The 25,983-nt window shown below is 44.8% G+C and overlaps 5 protein-coding genes and 1 non-coding gene across 8 annotated transcripts in view; 2 read left to right on the forward strand and 4 right to left on the reverse strand.

Annotated features, from left to right (window-relative positions):
* Positions 1 to 9,501, forward strand: part of LOC126563846 (uncharacterized) — a 61,157-nt gene extending 51,656 nt beyond the window's left edge. Inside the window, 8 exon segments of the mRNA XM_050220621.1 lie at positions 351 to 436; positions 4,613 to 4,737; positions 4,819 to 5,062; positions 5,065 to 5,293; positions 6,753 to 6,946; positions 7,058 to 7,179; positions 7,272 to 8,204; positions 8,455 to 9,501. Coding sequence (XP_050076578.1) covers positions 351 to 436; positions 4,613 to 4,737; positions 4,819 to 5,062; positions 5,065 to 5,293; positions 6,753 to 6,946; positions 7,058 to 7,179; positions 7,272 to 8,204; positions 8,455 to 9,469 — 2,948 coding nt within the window. The 3' untranslated portion in view covers positions 9,470 to 9,501.
* On the reverse strand, positions 2,760 to 2,954 carry LOC126566281 (U2 spliceosomal RNA). The gene has a single exon (XR_007607340.1). It is a non-coding gene; the product is annotated as a U2 spliceosomal RNA (small nuclear RNA).
* Positions 9,502 to 10,171: 670 nt separating the features above from the next.
* LOC126565646 (uncharacterized) overlaps positions 10,172 to 25,983 on the reverse strand; it is a 184,829-nt gene continuing 169,017 nt past the window's right edge. Inside the window, exons 1-2 of one of the 2 annotated variants that reach the window (XM_050222844.1) lie at positions 22,329 to 22,334; positions 10,172 to 10,543 (exon numbers count right to left, since the gene is read on the reverse strand). In XM_050222844.1, the coding sequence (XP_050078801.1) occupies positions 10,172 to 10,534 (363 nt within the window). In that variant the 5' untranslated portion in view covers positions 10,535 to 10,543; positions 22,329 to 22,334. Of the gene's footprint in view, positions 10,557 to 22,328; positions 22,335 to 25,983 lie in introns of those variants that run through there. The other variant, XM_050222843.1, reaches the window with a different exon arrangement.
* LOC126564718 (phosphatidylinositol glycan anchor biosynthesis class U protein) lies at positions 10,988 to 12,600 on the forward strand. The gene is made up of 5 exons (XM_050221812.1): positions 10,988 to 11,146; positions 11,217 to 11,862; positions 11,925 to 12,196; positions 12,260 to 12,402; positions 12,481 to 12,600. Exons 1-5 carry the CDS (start codon positions 11,023 to 11,025, stop codon positions 12,592 to 12,594), a joined length of 1,299 nt encoding a protein of 432 aa, XP_050077769.1. The 5' UTR covers positions 10,988 to 11,022; the 3' UTR covers positions 12,595 to 12,600.
* On the reverse strand, positions 18,791 to 19,392 carry LOC126565738 (polyadenylate-binding protein 1-B-like). Its single transcript, XM_050222946.1, has one exon. The coding sequence runs from the start codon at positions 19,382 to 19,384 to the stop codon at positions 18,791 to 18,793; it is 594 nt and encodes a 197-aa protein (XP_050078903.1). The 5' UTR covers positions 19,385 to 19,392.
* The window catches only part of LOC126565557 (CCHC-type zinc finger nucleic acid binding protein), a 132,548-nt gene continuing 125,994 nt past the window's right edge, over positions 19,430 to 25,983 (reverse strand). The window contains exons 2-3 of one of the 2 annotated variants that reach the window (XM_050222746.1): positions 23,355 to 23,565; positions 19,430 to 19,806 (exon numbers count right to left, since the gene is read on the reverse strand). In XM_050222746.1, coding sequence (XP_050078703.1) covers positions 19,556 to 19,806; positions 23,355 to 23,565 — 462 coding nt within the window. In that variant the 3' untranslated portion in view covers positions 19,430 to 19,555. Of the gene's footprint in view, positions 19,807 to 23,354; positions 23,587 to 25,983 lie in introns of those variants that run through there. The other variant, XM_050222745.1, reaches the window with a different exon arrangement.

A 25,983-nucleotide genomic window follows, 5' to 3' on the forward strand; every position in this document is an offset into this window, starting at 1 on the left:
TGCCAACACCGAGTCGTGACAGTGAACATGAGGATCACGTACGAACGCTAGCCGCTCGATAAGCATCTCGTTCGGTGGTCTCATTATCTGCTTTATGGCTACATTACTGGCGCACCATGCTGGTTGCGGAGACGCAAATTAATGGCGACTTGATTCTAAAGCCCACGGACGAACCGAGCTGGTGCTCAGGAACTAGTAACCCCTCTCTCCCAACAAAGTCTAACAAGTAGCACTCAATACCCTCGCATTTGACTCATTTTGTTGTGTCTGTATGTTTCTTTTGCATGTTGGAAATCTATCTCCAAAACGACTACTACTTGGCGGGTAAAACAACGGCACCAACGCACCAGGTGACGGACTGATTCAACACCGTGAGCTACAGCACGTCATGCGGGCGTGCATGGAAGAAAATGGAATGCGATTCTCCGAGGATCAGGTTGGTGTACATAACAACTTTTTTTTCCTACTTCTTCGTCTTCTTCTTCATGTCCCAACGTACTCTGGGAACTCTGGAGCAGGTTATGTGTTTTTTTTTGTTTGTTGATTCATTCGTTTCGGTGTCTGCAAGAACAAGCTTAGAAGCAGCTTGATAGCATTGGATGTCCACCCGCTCTCGCTGTGTGAATGCCGTTGTACACCGCACAGGCAAACGTATCGAAGCAGGTGAACTGGCTCTGGAGAGCCAGGACAGTAATTTATAGCAGTCGCAGTCCGTACATGTATCACATGGCAGGACTTCAAAATCAAATGCAACGGTCTCGCCAGCATCAAAGTCGCGAATGTTTATCCATAGCACCACCGCTTCGCTTGCCCGCCGCTGTGCTGTTTGGCTTGAACTCGTCTCAGCACAGTACATTCATCATAAGCGATGGTTGTGGTGTCTTGGGAGATCCGGAGATATCTTGCTTCTTTCTGCTGTGCGTTTGTGTTTATCAATCGGAGAAAAAAAGTGGGCGAGATGAATGCGCATTTCATTAAAAAAAGGCGAACCGGTGCACATGAGACCAGCATGCGACTGCATACTTTGTACGGTTTTGTAGCGTTTCGATCTTCGTTTGCTGTCATATTTCGTTCAGCGGGATATATCTGCAGACTTCGTTAAAAGTGTTCTTTAATTATACAAAAAAAAACCCCACATTCAATCATACTAAAAACTTCTGTTATAAGTCATAAGGTTTTTAGTACTGAAAAGGTTCAAGTACAAAGTATAGAAGACTTGATGTTTAATCAAAAATAAAATTTCCTCTTGCAGCACAACTTCAAATCAAAATGCACTGCAGCGCCTCATGACTTGCACGAGAAGCACGCAGCTGATGAAGTAATTCACCCTAATGCCACTTCCCGAGAGACTCCATTCACAATCAGGTCCCGATCGCTCCCGCTGAGCTTTTACTTAAGACGTATGGACAATTTGTCCCTCCTCCCCTGTCCAACGGCATGCACCCACCGGCCATTGAAGAGGGTGCCCTCTCTAATGGTGCCCGTAAACGGTTTTGCTGTTGCATATCACTCGCAACCAATCTACCCACCAGAACCTCTTACTCCCAATCCGATCTCATTTCGATGCGCGAGCGCACGCATAAATTGTGCTTTCAATTTTTCAAACCTAATTAATTATCCCGACCGGTGTGTGTGTGTGTGTGTGTGTGTGTGTGTGTGTGTGTGTGTGTGTGTGTGTGTGTGTGTGTGTGTGTGTGCCGATCCTGAAACGTTTGGAGGAAGCTCGTCTAGAGTCGGTCCCGGGTCTACAGACCTCACGGTTGGGTGCCACCGTTGTGCTCCATTTTCATCCGATCGTGCGATTTAATTGATCGATCTCAATTGTCGATCGATGATCGAGGCTGGAGCGAATGAATTCATTGGTTTCATTAGCATTTGATGATTATTTGAGTAATCTGGTGGTGCGCCTGATGAATAGTAAATCCGTGAACGAGCTAAATTAGATACAATTAACAGTGCTTTTTACAGTAGGTTCTGGTCCTGCCCATAAGCCACACATAGCTAAGAAATACAGCGCAAACAAACAAAAACTCAACTACCAAAGAACGGGATGTGGACGTTTCTCGCAACGGAAGTGTGTGTGCTTGCTGAGAGTAAAGCTGATACATTATTTATGTTGCTCCATTACCGTACTTAATCTAATTTCCTCGGGTAGAGATTGTTTTTATATTGGAATGATGGAACCACTTTTTCTTACACCACAGTAAAACGTCTGCTGCATTAAAACATAAAGGGAAGAATGTTTTTTTCTTGCTGCTCATCAATGGCAGACCCTGTCTGTCTGTTTCTTAAGGTTTCTTACTGGCTCGATTGGTTAGGAGTGACGGTTAACCACAACATCTACCGTGAACCCGTTCGGCTACTCTTGCTGTTGTGGTGGATTTTTAATTAAATTATAAACCTGGACAAAAAGCAACAGCTTCTACTTCTTTTCTTTCATTTATCTAGCGGCTAGGGTGTTGTGATAATCGAAAAAATAAAAAATAAAACAGCCCACATCGTACAGAAGACATTTTGTGGTCCCCTGGACCGAAGCTGTCAAACTATTAACGGACGATATCCGGTGCAAACGTTGTCACTTGTCTTGGTTTAACCGTCGTCGTGTGAAGTGTTCTGGTATCGGGAGAGGGTTCTGTGTATGACTTGATACACAGAATGTTGACAAAGTAAGTGAGTAAACCTTCATTACGTTTGTCGCCGAAGCCACACGATCATGTCGCCACATGATCATCTTATTAGAATAAATGCTTTTTTCTATAGTTATGTGGGCCGATCCCGGCGGTACTGCAATACCGGGCCAACCCGTGGAGGTAGTGGAGCAAGCCCCAAGTCTATCCTCCGCCTTCCAAAAATCAGTTTAACATTTGTTGTCTTCCAATGGAAGAACTATCAGATGTTAAGCTGATAAGAACAGATACTACACTTTGATCTTAGCCTTTAGGCCGAGAAGCGATACCTGACGACGGTTTCTTCCCGGCCTAGGTCCTGTCCGACGCTGTGTTACTCTAGCGATGTTTAACGAACGTTCGTCCTTTCGGTTACCCTTGGAAAAGGACAGATAGAATGCGAAAAGGGAATACATGAAGAATAGAACTCTGTACAGCATCCATGCGGGGATGCGATTCACCCGCAGGTAGCGCACAAGTTTGTACCTAGGGTTATTTGTACAGATTCAAATACAGTGCGGTGCAATATTTATGTAGCAGAAAAAATCAAACCTAAAGACTATTGCTAACTACAGTTGAGAATATGCAATATCTGAGTAATAAAACAACATCCCTTCCAATAAATATTAGCTAAACATCCTAAGCGATATGCACACAAAACATCATCGCTCTGTATCATTAGTAGCGACGCTAGGGTTAATAAAAGTTATGCCAAATATAAATCATTCGCATTGCTCTGTCTCCCGTTAACGCAAAGGCTTAACATCATCTGTCAGAAGCGGGTGATCCGGACTACCCCGTTTCAATAGTATTAGTAGTAGTAGTAGTTCAGTATGATTAATGATTTTCTCTTAATACACTGTCAGACCATTTTTGGGCCTGTCTCTCGCTGTACAACAATGGGTCACACACAAAGCAGAAAAAAACTCGTCTCCCAGCATACAAAACCCACCAAAAGTCAATGAATACGCACCACCGCCACCTGTTGAAGCGCAGGTTAATTCGGTTAGCAGTGAAACCATCCTGCGAATAGAGGAAGGAGGTCAGTTTCAGCCCGTCCAACATCGCATCAGTAAAAGCAGCAAAAAATAAAAAAAAAATAATAAACACCGCTCACTTCACTTTCCCTTCCCACTTTTCGCTTTTGGATGAGTTGCAGAAAAATGTTTTGCAGATTTCTCGTCCCGGATTAGCGACTCGCTCCAATCCATCAAACCCGGTCAGGTTATCCGCGATCTAACGTGAAATGGTTTGGTAATTCGCACCTAGCCTGCAAACTGCTGGGTGACAAACACACTTTCGCTCTCGCTTTTGCCGCCCAGAAACAACCGGGCCCTAAAACGGGTCCTGACTAGACTGACTGAGGCGACGGCAAACACACGGAACACAATCGCGCTCTAATTTGTTTCATAATTCTGTAATGGAATAAATTATCATTAAAAGTACTATTGCTAACAAATCGCAGTCGCCGGCAGTAAAAGCTATATAGGTGTCGGAATGTAAAAGGGAGGACAGGTTCCTTCGCAAAGAGGGAGCAGGGAACCGGTCATCACTCTATGTCCGGATGTCTGGGCCTGGAGGGAAAGCCATTAGTCAGCGTTGAAGATTAATTTACGCGTGAATCAGTACGCGTGCGTGTCTGTTGCCCGGTAGAAGGTATGAGAGACTCATTAGCAGTTGGGAGGCCACTTCCCTAGAGTGAGATGGCCCTGAGAAGAAGGAGGAACCTGTGGCCAGGTGCTCGATGTTCTACCACACCTTCGAATCAACTGTTCGGCAAGTCGTCAGTGAGGCATCTCCAAATAGCACCCTCCAGTGGTTGGACAGAAGCAGTTGGATGTGGATCTTCATAAATCGTCTTTAATTATTGCTAATTATTTGTGCCCCCCCTCATCATTCCGATCGTAAGTGACATTAATGCATTGGATGCTTCTTCTTGTTCGCAGATCGAGGATCTTACCATGGCCATGTTTGAGGATGCGGACAAGTATAATCGTGGTGCCATTACGTACGAGGCGCTAAAAAATCAGCTCGAAAAGCATGGCGGTTTGTTGGAAAATCTGAGCATCAGGTAAGCATCAGCCTTCACTAAGGTCCAGATACACTACACTACAGTAATGTGTTTATGTACCCTTTTTTTGTGCGCTTGCAGTATCGATCGATGGTTGGTTCCACTGCCACAGGACGACACAAAGAAAAAGCGCAAGAAAAAGCCCTTGCCGCATCAGTTGACGGCACCGTACATCAAGAACAACTACGTGTATCTATCCTTTCTGACCATCTTTACGCTGATCAACGTGGGACTGTTTGTTTCGCGTGCCATTCAGTACCGGAACTCTAATGGTTTTGTCATAATGGCGCGAGCTTGTGGTAAGAGAACCATTACACCCTTAATACCCAGAATGCGATAAATATCCTCTTACGCTACACTCTTCCAGGGCAATGTCTCAACTTTAACTGTGCATTCATACTGGTGCTGATGTTGCGCCAATGTATTACTTTTCTGAGGACACGCGGCTTTACCGCCTTCCTGCCGCTCGATCAACACATCTATCTGCACAAACTGACGGGCGTGCTGGTGGCCATCTTTAGCTTGGTCCACACCATTATGCACCTGTTTAACTTCAGTAAGTATGTCTCCGTGGCTTGGGGACTCAATCAAAACGTCACACCCGAGATCATACAGAGACAATGACGACAAGATCGTACTGACGTTCACGCAATTTCACTATAAGAGAGAAGACATAACAGAGATATAAATCGAAAGGTTCCCGTATTTCTCAGTAATTCGATTCGTGATGAAATTATTATTCCTTTTTCCCTTTATTTCCCTCACCATTAGCAGCAGCATCAGCAGTTTCTTCCTTCAGGGAGGAATCGTAATCATGGGCTTTTATGGCTTTATTTTACGCCAAGAGCACACCGAGTCAGTGGAACGACAGAGCCCCATTTTAAGCGTTCCAATCGCTCATTTCCTTCCAAAAAAAAAGAGCTCAAGAGGAAGTCATAAAATGTGCCACAGTGCAAGTTCTCACTGAGGTGCCCACATGTGCATGCGGGCAAGAAGGCTTGAATGCACTTTTACGTTGCACGTTCCCGCCGATCACGGATTGTGATGGTGGGATAAAGTCTTAAAACCGATGGAACGGAAAGCAAAATCGCGAACGATATCATAAATTATACTTTTATAACTCAATTTACTGAGGTTTTGTTGCTTTTTTTACAGTTTGGTTCATTTTTTCGGGTTGTTGATTTGTTTACTGCTTTACAGTATCGTAATGGTTACGCTTGCAAGTCTCAATCTCAAATATTTAATTTATCTGTATGATATTTTTGTAAATTCGTAGATTTGATCGATTATTAAGTAGTGTATACGGATGATTTGTAAATTGTACTCACTCCTTTAGCAATATTTGTATATAGATGTTAAATCTGCCACTTCTTGTAGACATTCAAGCACACACTATCTACCTATGTTTTCCTCTTTTAACGCTCTACAATGTAGCTTTTGCGGGTTTAATCTCTCAACTGCCGGCGTAATCTTATCTTGGCCTCTTAGGCCTTTTTCCCTTATCACAAGCACCTCCGGTCAAACCGGCACCGAAGCCTGTTCACCTGTCGATAATCGATGAAATATCAGCCCGACCGGCCGACCAAAGCAGTAGCCCTTGAGGGGACTGCAACTTAATTGCCTCCGTAAGATCGTAACGGTCCCAATCGCTTGCCACCATGACAACGTAGAATTTGTCTCGTTAAAAATTAATTTACCACACTAACTCCCCGGCGACCGGTATCGACATCCGGTGCATTTCCCGGTCTCTACTTTGTATCATAAAGCTCTGGCCTCCAAAGTTCCGACAACTTGCTGTTAACCGACCTGATACACTAATATGACTATTTGTAACGACACAAACCTTAACGCACACTCACACACACATTAACCCTAATCCTTAATCTTTCTTCTTTGTATTTATCTTTCCATCCTGATCAAACTATCGCAACCACCAACTATCCCCACTTCGTCCCCCAATGCTCCTTGTGGCTCCATTGGCGCACTTGTGCCCACCCGTCCATGTAAATATACAGCCACGATCGTTGTGTACGATCCGGTAATCAACGCCAACAACTACACCACGGCCGAGTGGCTGTTTACGGCCCGGCCAGGGCTGTTCGGATTGATTGGAGGCTGCGCCAATCCGACCGGTATTGTGCTGGTGGTGATCCTGCTGATCATGTTCATCTGCTCGCAGCCGTTCGTGCGACGTGGTGGCAGCTTCGAAGTATATTGGATTCGATCCTTAGTGTCGTTAGATTAGTGCTCAAATAGATACTCCTAGTGTGTGTACTTGCTCTTTTTCCTCTCAGGTCTAATCTCTTCTTTTCTCTGCCAGGTATTCTACTGGACGCATCTGCTCTATGTCCCGTTCTGGATATTGGTTCTGTTTCATGGACCAAACTTTTGGAAGTGGTTCATCGTACCGGGTCTCATCTATCTGATCGAGCGGACAATAAGGTAGGTACAGTGTAAGTAGATGTTATCCCTTCCCGCCAAGGTTCTTATTTTGCTTCCTTTTCCCAAACGACGTTCCAACACCGTTCCCAAAGATTAGTCTGGATGCGCACCGAACACGGCAAGACGTACATCTCGTCCGGGTTGCTACTCCCATCCAAGGTAACGCATCTCGTCATCAAGCGCCCACTACACTTCTGCTTCCGACCGGGAGACTACGTGTTCGTCAACATACCCGCAATCGCGCAGTACGAGTGGCACCCGTTCACGCTGAGCAGTGCACCAGAGCAAGAAGACTACATCTGGCTACACATACGCGGTGTTGGCGAGTGGACCAACCGGCTACACAATTTCTTCGAGCGGGAGCAGGAACGTTTACACAATGGCGAAATACCGGCCCTGGTGGCTGGCAGTTCTGGAGCGGGTTCGGTATCGGCCGTGGCTGCTACCGGTGGTACGGTTGATGTGGTCCAGGAGAAGCTAAAACCAACTCCCACTGGAACGATCCACAAGAGTTCCAGCTTTGAATCAGCTCTCAACAAAGCGAAACCGGTAGGACCTGTAGGACCAATGCCACGGACGGGTGATTCGACTACACCGGCCGGCATCATGAAGCAGAGACATCCACCAGGAACTTCAAAGCTTGCCATGGAGGGGTATAGTGCACCGTCCCCTATCACATCCTCCACTGGGCAGCCTAAATTCGAGCGTCAAATGTCGGAAAATCGAGCTCTAAAAAAGATACAGGCTACACTGCAGAGGACCTTCTCTAGGCGCGATCAGCTAATTCCACGATCGAGTGGAGCTGGTGGAGTGGGTGGCATATCGAATGAAGGATTCTCCGGTGATGTGATCGATGGTGGACCGGATGGTTCTGGACTGGGATCAGAGCTGAAGGATGCGAAGCGTAAGGTCACACCAGAGCAGAGCCTTCACAAGTTGATCTTCCAACAAAAGGTACCGCTGGAGAAATCGCTCTCGATGCCGGACATGCAGAACAAATTCAAGAAACGGGAGCGTATGATGGTGTAAGTAGTAGAGATGTCTACTTTTAATCAATATACTACTTCTCCTTCGGTTTAATGACTTTCTACTAAGTAACTCTGGCCATCAATGGCATACTAAGACTTGCTGATAGCATATAGATAGCATATAGGATTACTACAGGGGAACGATCCGCAAGGGATTGGAGCTTCGTCCTCGCCTCTACTCCCGGGCGGCCCCCTTTATGCGATACAACAAATTTCTAACAACATTTATCATTCCTTGTTCCAACAGGCTTCGGGAGTACATGCGCTCGGAATCGGAACGCTCGTTCGATGAGGTTCAAATCCGCAAAGCACGGCTTCAATCACTCGGACTGGCCTACCTGAGCCCCCAGAATAAATCGCTTGCCCAAAGCTTCCGCTACATGCGCAACAAACCGACGATAATTGCGTTCAAGACTCCGAGCCTAGAAAACTGTGAACCACGTGATTCAACCAACTCAATCGTCGTTTCACCCGGAGTTTTCACGCAGAAGGACGCTGAAGAGGGTCGCACGACTGGATCCATATCACCCGGTACAGGCACATCGGTAGCTGCGATAGGGGCAGGATCTTCCCAGGGTATAATTGTAGCGGCTGGTTCTGGAGCTCCCGGCACTAGGCCTGTTAACTATCCCGTTGGTAAACCGCTAGAAATCTACATTGATGGACCGTACGGAGCACCTTCGAGTCACATCTTCCAGGCACAACATGCTGTGCTAATTGCAACAGGAATCGGTGTAACACCGTTCGCTTCAATCCTGCAATCGATCATGCACCGTTACTGGAAGGCCCGGCACTGCTGTCCGCGGTGTTCCTACGAATGGTCAAGCGAAATTCCACCAACGATCATGAACCTCCGCAAGGTGGATTTCTTCTGGATCAATCGAGATCAACGATCGTTCGAGTGGTTCGTTAATCTTCTCTCCCAGCTCGAGATCGAACAGGCAGAGCTCGGCGGAGCGATGGAGCGCTTCCTCGAGATGCATATGTACATTACCAGCGCTCTGCAAAAGACGGACATGAAAGCGGTCGGTCTACAGCTCGCACTGGATCTCCTTCACGAGAAGGAAAAGCGGGACCTGATTACCGGGCTCAAGACACGAACCAACGCCGGCCGACCCAACTGGGATAAAGTGTTCAAACAAATTCAGGACCAGAAAAAGGGCAAAGTGACGGTGTTTTACTGTGGGCCGCCGCAACTTGCCAAAACCCTGCGCTACAAGTGCGACCAGTTTGGCTTCCAGTTTCGCAAGGAAGTGTTCTAAGTTTGTTATTCTGTTCTAATTTGTCGACCATCTTGAAGTATGTTTTGAAGCGAATATTATTTAATTTATCGTTTTGTGTATTTAAATGTCTTTTTTCATCGGCCATCGTGAGGTGTCCCGTCGTCTAACGATAGTCGATTGTTAATGTTTTTTTTTGTAACTCATTCCCGAGTATTAATTTATTATTAGAGTGTGTAATTAAACACGAAAAAAGTACTTTTATAGTCATGTAAATGTGCACAATTTACGACCCACACTGCCACCACGTTTAGGTTCGTTTGCAATCCACCCAGCTATATTTATTGTACTAGGAATAGAGAATCAATAAAGCCCACAAGGCATGAATGAAGCTATTTATGATAATGATATTTTGGTCTATTTAAACTAAAATCCGAAACAGTAACACTACTAGCCGAGAAATGTATGCAAAAGCTGGACGATTATTCAAAATGTTGAACAGTTTAGGGAACCGAACAATAGATGGCGCTAGTAGCTAATAAGCGCTTACGCATCACTCTTACGACCCGATATAAATATCAGTTAATTAATTAGTGTAAAAAATGCCACTTACCTAGTTTGGTGTGTTATCAAACATTAAACTTGTTTTCTACTCAATATCGTTTGTTTTTGTTTGTTTATTACACTACACTATGCACAGGCATAAACCTTTCCAATAACAGCCGGCAAACGTATCTTCCTTCCTTAGCTCTGTGCCGATGTGGGATACTTTTTCAGCACCTTGTTCAATTGCTTATAGTTTAGGTCCTTTCCGGCCACCAGCATACCCTTACTGGACGTTTCCTTTTTGGCCGATTTCTTGTCCAGAAATACCTTGTAGCACCGCTGGAACGTGCCTACCTCTTTCGCACACAAACTCTCATTAAAGTCGTGCGTTTTGAGGCATGAAAAGAGTACGGCCATCTCCTGCAAGCAGGCAACATCGCTCGTTTTGTCTGTTTTGCCACTGACATGATTTTTCAGCCGTAATGGTAACACCTCCTGAAACGGTACGTCCGCTTCGTTCTGTGGTTTGCGGGATCGCAGCAGCGCACTGGCCATACGCATTTTCGTGAGCTTTGAGATTTTCCTTTCTGAACGACCAACTAGAAACAGTAAATTAACACTAAAATAAGCACTTGAAAATGCTTTTGAATTACAAAATACCTAATGTAATGGAGAGAGAGTGTCTATCCTCGTGCCGTGCTGGGAAAACGTAAACAAACACCCATGTTAGATAATTTGACAGCTTGCACGGATGTTGTAGATTCGAGAGCTGAACCCGCGCCCATGTAAACAACCATTGAAGTCAAAAGCGAAACAAACAACAACAATACCAACAGTAGATAAACAAATTCTCCAATCGCTCTTCGTTTTCCGACAAAAACCGGAAAAAGAATCGTTTTAATCGAAAGTAAATAGAAATGTGGTAATATCGGGTATGAAAGTGTTTCGCACGTTACAATTTTACCCTTCTGTGTTATAAGCAATAGTTCAATAAGCTAATAAACTACTGAACCTGTTGGCCGTGCTACAGATAACAACGAATCAAAAACATGAAACTGGCAATAAGTATAGGAGTGGCCGCTCTGGTACGTTTTCTGCTGATGAACTCTCGCTACTCCCAAGGGATACAGAACCGGGTGGAAGTTTCCACCCCAATAAACGCATGGAAACGAGGTAAGACACCTCAAGCCGAAAAAACACCGGGCTCGCTTGACGCTTCAACTATTTTCTTTATTCCCAACAGTCGAGGAAGGTGCATACCTATACGCGAACGGTATCAATCCATACAATGGCGATGTGTATCATAAAAATCCCATCATCCTACATGCTTCCCGCTGGCTGCTAGATAATGTCCCAAGTGCCATACCAGCCCTGTTCATCCTGTTGGACTTACTTACCGGCATGCTGCTACTGCTCGCCGCCCGTGTATTCATCCGCGAAATGTACGAAAAACAACGAAAAGAAAAGGATACGTATGCAAAGGACACGGAAGAGTTGCATCTGGTCGTTGCTGATCTGCACACGGTACCGATGTCCGTTGGGTTTGCTTACCTGTTCAATCCGTACACGATTTTAAACTGTGTCGGCCAGACGACGACCGTGTGGAGCAACTTCCTGCTAGCTGCGTTCCTTTACGGACTGTCGCGTCGACAGCGACTGTTAAGCTTTCTGGCGCTTGCACTCGAAACGCAGATCAATCTGTATCCGTTTGTGTTACTCGCACCGGGAGCACTGCATATTGCCAATCACCAAACGGGTAATGGTAGCAGGCTCAACAGTATAGCGAGTAGTTGCGTGTTGTTTTTAGGTTTATTTTTGGGAGTAAATTACTTCGGTAGCTTTCTGATGGGTGGTGACTGGAGTTTCCTTGATGCTACGTATGGCTTCATGTAAGTTTGTAAAAATAATCCGTAAATAATCAAATGAATTGATTAAATTTCTCTATCCGTAGCATCAACTGCCGCAGTTTGCAGCCTAATATCGGCCTGTTCTGGTACTTCTTCACCGAAATGTTCGACCACTTCCGGACGCTGTTTTTATACTCGTTCCAGATAAATGCCACGTTGCTGTATCTATTCCCGCTCACGTTTAAACTGCACAAGGAACCGATCATGCTGGCCACGATGCTTATTGGACTGGCGGCCGTATTTCGGTCGTACCCGTGCGTTGGCGACGTTAGCTTCTATCTCGCCCTTATACCGCTCTGGAAATCGATCTCCATGTGTAAGAGAGAAAAAGCGTACGAAAAGCTTCATTTTTTACATAACTATCTTTCTATTCCCACAGTCATGAAGAACAATTTCATCGTGGGAGCAACGATGCTGGTCACGAGTGTGCTGGCCCCGACCGTGTGGCATCTGTGGATCTACAACAATTCAGCAAACGCCAACTTTTACTTCGGTGTGACGTTAATTTTCTGCACTGCACAGGTAATATTCGGTTGATGACTAGCGTTGCATTAGCCTCAAAACAAATTCAAACAAAGTTTTTACCTAATTTTTTCTCAGATTTTCCTCATAACCGATCTGTTCTTTGGGTACATTAAGCGAGAGTTTTGCCTAAAGCACGGCATCCGTGTGCTGGTAGACGGAAAAGAGGCCCGTATTACGTTAGAGTATTAGAAGGAAATGCAAGTCACAAATGTCACCGCAAAATCTGGTGCATTTTGTTATCGTAGAATAAAATTTGAGAATAAACAAGAATTTAAACACAATTTTCAACACACAGAAATAAAACACAACGTCCAGTAGCTTTTTTTGATCACAAATCTTATTTATTGAGTCCAATAAAAGCCATTTGCATTTTTTCCACAGTTTTATAGATTTTTTTGTCATCCCTTCCTTCGAGTTTGTTTGAATTTTCTTATTCCATTTTTTCTCGCTCGCTCTGCATCTCTCCTCGTTTTGCTTGCGCCACCTTTTGTTTCCTTCATCACCGTCCAATCTGTTCCGTTTTCGGCAATAATTTAATCGATATATAAATAAGTTAATAGTCATTTGTAGCAGTATGTATGTTTTTTCCATCCATGGGGTTACGACTCTGACGTCTCTTAGAGTTTCTGTGCACACAACACCACTTCTTCATTTGCTCGTTAAACTTCTGTTGGCAAACGGGTTTTTTCGATTTTATTGTAAGGTTTTATAATGAACTGTTTCAACAAAAACAGAAAATCCTTCCCCGAACACCAGGACTTGTCTTCTCACGCGTTGAGTTGTGTGTCTGTCATCTTTCGTGGTTACAAAAGATACTCCAACCACTGCAATAAAATTTGTGTGCTGCTGCTGCAAGGGAAGAATCCACAATATGAGACTAGAACAATGATCTCGTACCCTTGCCATCGCAGAGGAAACAGCATGATATCCGGAGCAACTAAAAACACTGTCTCAAGTTGCTGCTCTTCTCTAGTGACTTTAGAGCGTCCTTCAAATAATTCGGTAGAGGGCTCTACTATCTTGTAGCGAGGGTTTTTGAAAGCATTATCATTGACCAAAAGCATCGCTAGCTTGGCTGATCTGGAGGATAGCGGGCTGCCGGTTCCTCAACTTTGGACAAAGTCTCTATCACAGAGCCTATAGCCTAGAGGCAAGTTCCGTAGCTGTCTGTATCTACAGCCTCCACACTTTTATGTGTAATTCAATATACAGCCAAGGATCGAACATCCTCTACAGCTTACAATACGATCTGGGTTGAGTCACAACCAACAATCCACGAATATTTCACTTCGCCGTCACGGAAAGTCCCTTTCTGCTTAGAAAGAAAAGAAGAAAACAAACAAGTTCATCCCCAACTTAATTGGGATTCAAACGAGAATAAAGATAATTATTCAAGGTCATCATTAAAATTCACTCGGAAGGACAATGTTAAAGCAGATCGTTTTCTCCTGTAACAAACTCTCCCTATTCAAGGTCCCCTTCCATATATGACCCCTTTTCTTCGTTCTTCAGGATCCGGGCAAGTTCTCTCTACCATTTTTCATCCTCTTTTGACTATCAACAAGGGGGAAAATGCTACGGGGTGAAAATACACATACACACACAGGCCCAGGACACAACGCATTAAAAATATAAGGCCGTTTTGCACAAAATCATCCCATTTCCTTTTTTTTTTTGTTCGCGTATTTGGTTTTGCCCTTTTGTGGTTAAGAAGCAGTCTTGTTGCCTTGTTGGAAATTTTAACGAGCATACAAGCAATCTCCGATCCCATCTCGTTCATATCGGTTTAGAGGTTTAGAGATCATCATCTTCGTATTGTTAACGGAATCAATAATTCTCCTGTTACGTTAAAACTACCACCGTACGTATGTGTGTGTGCTCATCCGTACACCACACTCACATACACACCCATGTCACTCACAGTCCTTCTATATTAATCGATTTAATCGATTCGTTCGATACGATCCCTTTTTGTGTTCGCCGCTATCTTCATCTCCGCTGTGCTTCGAGATTCGTCCTCATCAGGCAGTTCGTTCTTCGTACTTCTTTCGCAGTAAATATTATGAAAAATAATTTCGTGATTATCATAAAACGATAATCCACTCTCCCTCCTTCGACTGCTGTTACTGTCTCCCACGTGGGGATTTCCGCACCACCTTCAACTTCACACCCTCATACTAAAGGCGCTACTACTTACTCTTCTTGATAATAGTCTCATCTTCTTTGCAAGGACACACGCATCACCGAATGTCCTCTTTGCGCGGATTCACCTTCGATAAATACACCCGCCCCAAACGCGTATGTATCCCTTGGGGACCACATACACACACATATTTTCTTCGTGTAAAAGTGACTGGTTAGTATTTTTTATGTTTTAAATTCAGGTTCATATAGGTTGTTCTTCTGCCTTTTGTCTGCTTTGACCTGTCGGCTTCCTTTTCCTCTGGCTTATATTACTTCCATTACATCATCCTTCAATCGAATTGCTTTTATCCTTTTGCGCTCATACTTCTGCTCACCTTCGCATAATACGGCATAAAGAGAGAGGGTCATGATCCCTCTCCCTTGTACATAAATACACGTGGAGTGCCTTCCTTTCGTTCTTCCGTTTGGGGGCAGTTATCAGATCGTCCTCTGTATAAACTCTTATCCTTCCTTTCGTTTGCTACTTCTAAGCTGAATAAAGGTTTCATTGGCTTTGACTAAATGCGATCTTCTCGTCTCGCCGTTGCTTCTTCCATTCACCACGTACTGCTAATTGTACTACAATGGCTGCCTCTTTCGCAATTCATCTTTCCCTCCGGACGGGTTGCTCTATAATACGAAGGATGAGAGGAGATAGAATAATTTCAAACTTCCATTTCGGGAGAGTTTCCTTGCGAAAACATTGCGAACTGACTAGCTGCTCAGCTGGTGCACAATAAACAAAAACTCGTCAACAGTCTCTTGTGACAGGCTTCGTCCACTCTCTCATTAAGTAACTACACCTTGGGGAATACGTTTATCAAGCATCCGAACTTCCATCATTACCTCGTCCTCGTGTTTCGTGTGTGCTGCTTTTATCACAGTTGCAAAAACCGAACGCCCTTACAAATCGGAGAAAAAGAAAACATGAGTTTTTCGGCTGAATTTCCCAGAGCTCGACGATATTTCTTATTCGACTGTTGTTGTCCAAAGGCCCTAGATTTTATCCTTGTAAAGATCTCCTCTTGTAAGGAACCTCTCTTCTATCGCTGGACCTCGCAGTTGAAGGACCCTCGTCATTTAAGCTGCATCTCTACCATAAGATCTCGTGGTAGAGAAAAGTCCTCATCATTCAAAGGACTTTGTCTATCAAAACGATCTTGTAGTCGAGGCAGTCCCATCATCTCAGATGTCTCGCAATGAAAGAGGCCTCTTAGTCGTTTAAGAAACCTCGTCTACTGAAAGATTCTTTAGTCGTAGAGGTTTCGTCATCCAAGGAGCCCCCCACTATCAGCCAATAAATTCCCACATATCTTCAAAGGGGTATGGAGAGTCATCCACGCTACAGGCCACATCAAATCTAGGGTCCATCATTTCTGATGAGTTAATATAAAACCTCCCTGGAAAACCATTACAAATGGTAGTTTAAAATAAAATTAAACCATTCAACCAACAACCCTGACGTAAGTAGTTGTGTTCCAAGCACCGATCTTCCGTAAAAAAACTATCTTCTTTTTGCAATACCTTCTTCCAGACCGTCACATATGGGGAGTTGTGAAAACGACATCCTACGATTCCGCATTCTGATTCTTCTCTAGGCGTATGTGTGTGCTTTAGGGTAAAAGAGTTGGTCGTCTACGGCGGTTCCTTCTACCTTCGAACTACACAATGTAACACACGTTTTTGTACGATGATTTACACACCCTTCTTCACAACATATCCTTATCCCGCGTTCTCTTCTCATTGTATTGTATTAGCTTCTCTTCTTCCAGGTTTTTTATACGTTTTTGTTAATTTTTTTGTGTTTCTCCTTATGTTTTCTTTTACGTGACACTGTGTTCTCATTAGAGTTATATTATTTATGTGAGTTTTTTGTTTGTTTGTTTCTTGTAGACGTTCATCGACACTAATAAAACATGCTGATACACTACATATAGAGGAGATAGAGAGAGAGGGAGTTGTAGCATCAGCACTTTCATTTACTTGTTTTAGGGATTTTTACTTCTTTTTAGTTTGCTGTTGCGTTTGTAAGATCATCACCACCACTTACATTATTATCATCAGGCTGTTTGGGGGAAAACCGGTGTGTGAGGGTGCGCGCACGTGGGAGATATTTGTATAAGATGTCACTTACTTTGTTTTTACAGGTGTGAAGATGAAAACTTTCCACACCGATTGTTCTAATGGGAGGATTTTGTTAAGTGTATGTGTGTAAGGTGTTTTATGCTAAACAAAAAATAACTTAAACCAATAAATGACACACTTGTTGCTGTGTGAGCACACCACATTATTCCAACATGTAAATCTACTTAGTCGTCCTACCAAATGGCGGCGAATATAAGTTTTTGTGTCTGTGTTGTTGATGCAGCTGAGACGCGTTACACCTAATGCGGGGAAATCGATAATGCGAGTGTGTGCCATTTGTGAGCGAATCACACACGCAGAATTACATTAAAAGGGATCGGAAAATTAAACACTTTAAAACACGCACCAAACGCGGACTTCATTATAATTACAACAAACGTCTTGAAAAACAAAAGATCACTCACCCTTATCCAAATCCATCATAATAACAACCGACCGATTTTTCTCCATCTTTTCTTCCAATACCACCAGGAGGGAGGTAGTTCTCCACGCAACATATAACACCGCTTGGTGCGTTTCACAACACACAACCAAACAAAAAGCGAACAGAAAGATACAGTCATACAATGTGTGTTTGTTTTGTTTCGTGTTAGGATTACGGTTTTCTTTGTTTTTCTCGCGCCCAGCTTTCACAATAATTCAAATTAACCACTATTACAAATTCTTCAATTTTCCTCTCTTTTTTACTTCAATCTTCTGCTACTGCTGCTACTGCTGCTGCTTACTACTACACACACACCTGGTTCTCTCTCTTCGACAGTCTTCTCTGCGCGCGCGTCTTTGCCTTTTCTTTTGCATTTGCAAATATGCAATCGCGCTTGGGATGCAGCAAACAAAATATAAAGTCATCGGTATGCTTTAGAAGGGCATACTACTTCCGCTTCCGTCCGCAACCCAATTAAACCTCTCGGCCCAAAAAACTGCTACTACACTGTCTGCTACTGCCACCTTGCATTGTAGAGAGAGAAAGGTTCACTTGTCCTGTGTTTTTACTTTAGATAAGGGATCCCTAAATATACCTTTCCTTCCACCCTTGTTGCAGTTGTTACGCCTCCTCTTGCACTACATCCTAAAACGAAACGTGGCATACAACATGACAAATTGGATTGAAATTTTAACGCATCGTCGTTTTCTTCGTCGACCGAATGGATTCCCTTCCCAGATACCAGCGCTGAGAGAGATTTGTCCTACGCGCACCGCTATATAACAATATTCCGGTTGTGAGACCCTCTCCTAAGCGACGAAAGATTGTGAAATTAAATTTAAGCCTCTCTAGAATCGACCACGATTGTGTTGTGTGCCCATTGAAAACATAGGCGATATATAACGAATAAGTTCCTCTTGGAGAAAGTGGAACTTCAAAACAGTGGACCGACACCACCACTCAAACCTCCTCTCTCAAGACCAAAAGAAAAAAAAAGGTAATCTTTTCGATATTTTTACCCTAAAATAGTCTCTTTTCTCTATCCGAATTTCCAGTCACACACATTATATCTCGCTGTTTCTTCTTCCGGTCGAGCCAGTGTAAAGCTAATAACTGTTGCAGTGAACTTAAAATGAGAGCGGTAATTGGGAGGTGGTGTGGTACAAAAGGGACATTCTACCTTCCTTTTCCTGCAGTTGTGTTGTGAAACACACGCATACGCAAAATTGAGGTTAGGGGTTTTGTTTGTTTGTCGTGGGTTGCTGTTTGCCATCGTTTCCGTTTCCTTCTGCTGCTCGCTCGTTTTCCTTTCTTTTTAGAAGTGTGTATAATATATAATGCGCATAGGGTTTTGTTTTGCTGTGTTTTGTATTCATTTTTCTGGCTTTTTGTTTTTCTTCTTTTTATCAATAATGTTTTTAAGGATAGTGTTTTTTTGTTTGTTTATAATAAATGAAGTTTCGGTTTTTTACTCTTTCTGTCGTGTTTTCTCTTCTTTTTTCCGCTACAATCCTACACGCAATCCCTCCACTCCTCCCGATTCCTTTCCTAAAGATTTTTTTACCTTTCTTAATATGTTCTTCCTACATTCTCAACATCGTTACCGCGGGCCGCCATTTTTGTCATCGCGGTTTACAGTTTAAATCGAGGCTTGCTAGCCGATATGGCGGCTGCAGCACACGCGGCACCACCACCAACCACTCCACCAGCCGTCCCACCACCAGCGGCACCGATCGGTGGCACAACCGTGCCATACGGTGAATGGCCAATCAGTGCCGATGAAGCGGTGGCTGAGTTGTAATAATTTTCCTGCAGCACGTAACCGGTCCCGGGTGCGCCCGCCCCTCCACTACCAACGCCCCCTGCCGCCGTCTTGAGAATGGTCGACTTGGTCGTCTCGGCAAAGGTTAGCTGCTGCTGTTGTTGCTGCTGCTGCTGGGTATGCGGATGGGCCGCATAGTGCTGGTGGGGAGGAGGACCGCCCTGTTGTGGCGGTTGCTGCTGTTGGGGATGATGGTGGTTCTGCTGCTGCTGCTGGTGAGCTGCGGCAATCCCATGCAGATGGGGTGGCCCATGTGGCATGCCGTGCAGTGGTGGCCCAGCCGACGCCGCCGGATGATGCGTATGATGAGGATGATGATGATGATGATGGGGTGGTGGCGCCGGAGGAGGCTGCTGCTGTTGATGATGGTTCATCTGCGACTGTTGCTGTTGTTGTTGCTGCATGTGCTGCTGGTGATGATGGTGATGTTGCTGCTGCTGCTGATGTGGAGATGATGATGCATTCGCCGCCGCTACTGCTGCTGTCGTAGAGGAGGAGGAGGTGGACTGATGTGGCAAGCGGAAATACGCCGCAGTGTTGTTGTTACTGCCACACCACGACGAGTAACCCGACTTCTAATCCCGACCCTTGTTCTCTGTGCAGTCGCGACTCAAGTGACCGATCTTGCCGCAGCTGTAGCACGACTTGTCACCGGACGGACAGTTGCGCGAAATGTGGCCACTCTTGTTGCAGTTGTAGCACGACACGTTCATGTCGCGGTCGCTCTTCTCCGGGCAGTTGCGGGCCAGATGGCCGCTCTGGTTGCAGTTGTAGCAGCACGAATCGTCCGGGGACAGGCTGCAGTCGCGTGCAATATGGCCACTGCCTGGAATGTGCGTTTGAGTATAACAAAACTTTTTTTAGTACAAATATATACACAAAAAAGTATTTCTAAATTTAACTAAAATCAGCTACTAATCATCCCCGTTCCCTCATTCTGCTATTTCTATGCGCTCTCTGCTGGGGGGTTTGTGCACATAGGGTTCAAATCGAACCATTTACGAAATCTAGACCGTTATCAGTGCATAAACAACGTACGTCCACACAAGGAACGGGGCCTTACTTCTTGGGTGTGCAAAAATAATCAGCTCTTTTCCTTATCGGCAAACCATAAACTTGCTTCTGATTATTGGAACAAACCGTAAAATGTAAGTTTTATGCTATACTGATAACCACACTCGTGGGGAGTCGTACACATACAGAGAAGTGTTACTTTTTACAGAACTCAAGACTAATTGGAATTCCGCAGTTCGAAGAACCTTAAGGCCGGGCTACATTGATCGTACTCCTGAGTGTAATTTTTGTGAACGCATACGCCATCTAGCGGCGGCGGGTCGAAGCTAGAGGCTGGTATAATTTATCTGTCAAAAAGCGTTTTGGGTCGAGGAGCCTATAATTTTGATCACAAACCAGTAAACAAACAGCTCGGTGAGTATGTTCGATATTTTGTCGTGTATGTTTTTTTGAAAATATGTGGTAATTTAACATACATATTGTATTTCTAGCCATGGAACAAGCAGGAAGCAGTGGACGCAATGAAAAAATAGTAAGTACAACTGTTTTTAACGAAAATTGTGTGTGTGTGTGTGTGAACTGTTGTCTGTGAATCGCCGGCTCGGCTCGGGGCCGCAATTGAGCTGAACATTTTATTGAAAAATGTAGTGTTTGTAGGTTTCACAAGTGCTTAAATAATTTGTTGTAGGGTTTGTCCATCTATTTCATCATTTAAACTACATTGCAGAGTGTGTGAAACTGGTTGTTCGTTTTGGTATTGTAGCGGTTTTTAGTATAGAGCGAGTTTTTTTATTCATGAGGAACGGCTTTGTCATATTGCTTGGTAGAACTTTTTTTTTTATAAAATTGTAAGCAAAATTTACCGGCCTATTTGTATACATTTAATATAAAAATAGCACGTGTTACGGCATACAGACAGCCTGGTCGAAAATTGATGAGACACCAAGCATGAATAATTTTGGCACTTAAATTATACCCACATCTAGCTTGCGCTGGTCGCCGCCAGATGCGCTAGTGAATATAAAAATTACGCTTGCGAGTACGATCAATGTAGCCCGGCCTTTACAATTGTGCTTCCCTAAACTACAGTAGCTCCCCAATAAACGCTATAGCCTGGACTTCTATGAAAATGAAAATCTAATGAAATGTGAGTTTTTGACACAATAGCGTAGAACGACAATGCGCATATCGAGGAACTGCTGTAGCTTAAATTCCTCAATGTAGCGCCAGCAGAAGAAACAGTACTTACACATTTTCTTTTTGTACGGAAAATAATCAAGCGAAGAAAATTCCCACACAAACACAAACGGACAGAACAGCCGCATTAGTGAGAGCAGACCTGTATGTTGGCGAACGACGGACACCGTGCGTGCGTTCGTTCGTTGTTGTGTGTTGCTACTTTCTGACATGGCGCGCATGTACACTAAACACACACCACCATTACCAACATTTTATCCGCGCTCTCATCATCATCGTCATTACCCGCCTCCACACCGATTTTTCACACCGGGGGCCAACCAACCGATTGAACAAGAAAAGTGGTTACCAACCAAAACGAACATGATTAACAGCGGCGGATGTGAAAAGGTGCACTAAAAAGGGCCGCGTCGGTAGATGATTGATTAAATTACATCGATTAATTTCTGGTTTAATCGCACCCGGTAAGGATGGAGAAAACTCTCAACCAGAGGAAAATTAAAACAGTGGGCCTTTTCTTTCCCGTTCTACCGCTCTCTTAGGCAGTGGATGGATCCGGTTCATATGCAAAAAATTTGTTGCGTATTGCATGCATAATCAATGCATCATTGAATCATTTCCACTTCACAACCGAGTGCGCACACCGGAGGGGAAAAAAGCAGACAGAGGTAACTCTGCTGCACAGCAGCTGTAATTTTCTGCTCGAAAGCGATGGAAACCCCGTGTAAAAGACAACCTGGAGAGACAACGGTAGAGAAAATGGGGAAAAAGGTTGCCAACCGGAGAAGTACGTGTGTGTTTGTTCGTGTCTGTGATGACGACGAAGACCACGGCGACGTACACGATTACGTTGCTAAGACAGCCAATGAGAACGAATGAAAAGAATACCACACCACAACGGCGTAATTACGGTAGACCTTGAAAAAAGAACGTACTTATAGTTTTTTTACTTAACTTTTAATAAAATGTACTTTCTTAATACATGTTTGATATTAGACGGAATGGGAATTGATACCAGTCCTTCTATACTCTTTCTGAAGACCGCATATGGTGCTCATTATAAATAGGAAATGTATTTTATATTTTAAGGCAATGCTTCTTCCATTCTGCCGAGTAAACAAAATAGCCAGAATGGACGTTGGTGGTGTGAAAAAACACAAACCGGTTAAACAAGCAATCGCACGAAGAAGTAATGAAAAACGACGCAATATCAATTTGCTGCAAAAAACACCTTATACATTTTCATACAAACGAGGCGCACACGAGGCATACAGCCAAGAGAATGCGATGATGCTGATGATCGCAAAGTAGCAGCAGCTGCCGCCATTAAAATCATCGCCACTAACACACGTTCTCCAACAGGAACATAACACCATTTTCGTGTTTCTCATGCTCAGCAGGCTGTACGTGTGCGTGTCGTCAAGTGGCAGCGCGATCTGGCGGTAGAAATCGTTAATACACGCACACAACAGACACCGGCGAACGCAATTTAGGCCCAAAGCCGGCTGCCGGCACCCGGTATGTGTATGTGGATGCGCTGTATGTGTGCCGGAACAAAGAATACCGGAAGCAAGTTATATTTGAGCCGCATTCTTCGGCTCAAGAAAATTACGAAAAAATTAGAATCCACCACTTTAGAAGGGAAAACCCATCAGAAAAACCACATGGAAGCGACAAGATTGCAGTGTGCTGCATGCACACACACAGCTCAATACACGCACGTAATGCAATAAGTCGCCACGAACGCCGAGCGCACACGTTTCAGGGTGGCGCTGCCGGCGCTTTTATTGCCTACGTCAAAGACAACGTTGACAACACATAACCAACAAAATGTGCGTCCCTCGTTAATGAAAAACTGGATAACATTTCCACAAAATATAACAATACTAACAAGCGGTAAACCGTAATAATATAATCACACTTGTTCTACAGTTTTTTAGCTCATAAACCTCGAGAGGTCCTGGACGAGCTTGCCAACTACTGGCTTCGTTTAACTTCATTTTATCCGTAACAAAATACTCAATCGAAAGAGACTACCTGGAGGGGTTTCTTTACCCAGGATCATCAAGCCGTATAAAGATTAGACAACTAGTATAAATTAAAGATAATGAAAACATAACCTAACAAAAACATGCTTTACAGTGTGTGTGTGTGTGTACTCACCATTGCACCGGTAGCACCGGTCCAGATCCTCCTTGCAGTCACGGGCAAAGTGGCCCATCTGGTTACACTTGTAACACTTCTCTCGCCGGCCAAAGTCCCGACGATCACGCGGTCCACCGACTCCACGGCCACCGCCGCCACCAACGTTCTGGCAGTCGCGCGCATAGTGACCGGGACGGTCACACTTGAAGCAAGTGTTTGTCGTCATCATCTTGGCGGCTTTTTTTTGCTGGTTGATCCGGAGAAGGTTTCAAGAAAATTCACAGTAGGCTCTTGTGTGTGCTCGCGGTGATCTCGGGGGCTTCGCTTCTCTCACAATCTCCTTCTCGCTATCAAACACCAAAAAAAACTATCTTTGGCGTAACAGGGCTGCGCTGGATCTCAACCTCTTACACTCTCTTTCTCTTTCGCACACTCTCTGCGGAATAAAAATTAGGTACACCATTTTTGGTTTTGTTGGAAGTTGATAATGCACACGCTTGAGATGGCGCGGCGCGTAGGCATGTTTTTTTTCTGGTCTGGCGATGAGCCGAACGTGTCCAACGAATGAAAGATCAGGATACAGGAACCGAGGGGGGAGTTTGGACGGAATCAGATTTTGAAGGATCTTTAGAGATACACAAATACACACACAAACACAGGACGCGGCGCTGTATACGGAGACTTTTTCCTATCGTATTCGAGGAATCACAATTGGAAATTTTTTAACGATGATGAAAACTCCAAGATGTCCGTCGTCCGAGTCGCGGGATTGCCCTCTTATACTCTCTTGCTCTCTTTCTCTCCCTCTCTCACAGATGAATCACCCTGGCCTTCCTCCCTTCTCTCTACTATCGACATCTCATCACTAACGCGAAATATACGAAATAATCTATATTTCATAGCTTCCTCTGGCAGCATCCTTATGTGGTTTGGCATTACGGCACATCATCTCAGTACGTATGTGTGTGCGTGCATGTTCCGATTGCATCATTTTCCACGCAGCTCCAGAGGTTGGCTGGCCGTTGCTGGTGGGTACTCTACACCCCCGGAGATTCGAAAGTTGCTGGCTGTTAGCTCTACACATACACAAGAGTTGCGAAGAGGGTTTTTGCAACGAAGAAACCCATGACCTTCACGCCACACACACACAACGGAACTTCTCCATTATACCGGGAGACGGGTGGGTGTTGCTTGCGTTTTCCTCGGCCAACTGCGATTAGAACAATGTCACCCTTCTCTTTCTCTCCCTCACTCTTCCTTCTCACACACACCCTCCTCCTCTTCAACTCTACCCTCTCTTCCTCACACCTCCTCCCTCTCTTTCTCTCGCTCCCCCTCTTCTCTAGCACTCTATCTCATCCATCGTCAATTGAACAAATTTCCTCCTCGAACGAGAAATGCGTAATACCCACGGGCGACGTTGAATGGCGGCTATCCGGTTGGCTCCTTATCCTGTGCCGCGTGTGTGTGTCTTTTGCAACGCGCCTCCCGGTAGATGGTGGTCGCCATTGCGCCACTACCAGCGCCCGGTTTTCGAAGATAGAGGGCGCGCGCACAGTTGCAAATGCATGCCCCTCGCCGCTGCAAGAAATGTGTGCCATCGAGAAAAACGACTTCCGGATATGTGTGCGTGTGTGTGAGCGCCGCCAATCGAAAATATCGCCTTTATGCATCGAGAAAGTGTACGGGCCTACTTATCGCCATTTTTTGTCACGCGTGGCTCTGTGTCTTGTGTCTGCATCTGCGTTGGTGTGCAGCTAGCAATTGAGGGAGAGGGGCCCCCCTCCCTTCCGATGGATCGATTTTCCAACGGGAGTTCACACACCTAAGCAGGCCACCTATCCCTGGGTCCTCTCGGCTCATATTTATCGACGTTGTCTTGTCCGCCCGGGAAAGGAATCGCGATTAGAAAACCGATTCTTACCGAAATAAGATCTCGCTTTACGTTCGTTCACGGAGGTCTCGCACCCAGAATTAATACCACGTCCCACTCCTTATTCATACCTTCGTCTCCTCTTCGCTCGCAAAAAACACCGGGCACTTCTCTTCTCTCCTTCCAGGATATCAGGGAAAAACCACACTTTTTCAGAAAGTATTCAACTGCTTTCCCACGAAATATCAAACCAACGGCTAACCAACCACCAACTCTTCTGACTCGACTGCTACGACTGCTCCACTCGCTTTGATCGCAACCGTTTCCCGTACAGCACACTCTAGCGGACCTTTGCAATAGACGGCGGCGTGTGCAGAATTTTCACGGAAGCGCTTTTGAGTCTAGTCGTCGTAGGAGCAGGTTTGTCGGTGTTTGACGTGCGCGACGCCGGCAGTCGGTGCCGGCGGTGCGGCGATTCATAGCGTTTGGTCTCGCTCGTGCGCGCACCATTAGAAGCGAGATGGAAGGTTGTTGCAACACTGTTTCCGTCTCGGAGTGAGGCTTCCAACTGACTCACGTAGTCAGCAGTGCACAATGAAACATGCACCGTTTGCACGGTCGAAAATGTTTGGAATGTCAGGGATAGTCAACGGCGCGCACGCTGGATGACAGCTGTGGTGATTCTGTTCTTACAGGTTATGGTCTACATTTTATTTCCAGGTGAATGTTATTGATAAAGAAATCGTAATTTTATTAGTTTTTATTGGAAATGTG

This window comes from Anopheles maculipalpis, chromosome 3RL, assembly GCF_943734695.1.
Source record: "Anopheles maculipalpis chromosome 3RL, idAnoMacuDA_375_x, whole genome shotgun sequence".
NCBI lineage: Eukaryota > Metazoa > Arthropoda > Insecta > Diptera > Culicidae > Anopheles > Anopheles maculipalpis.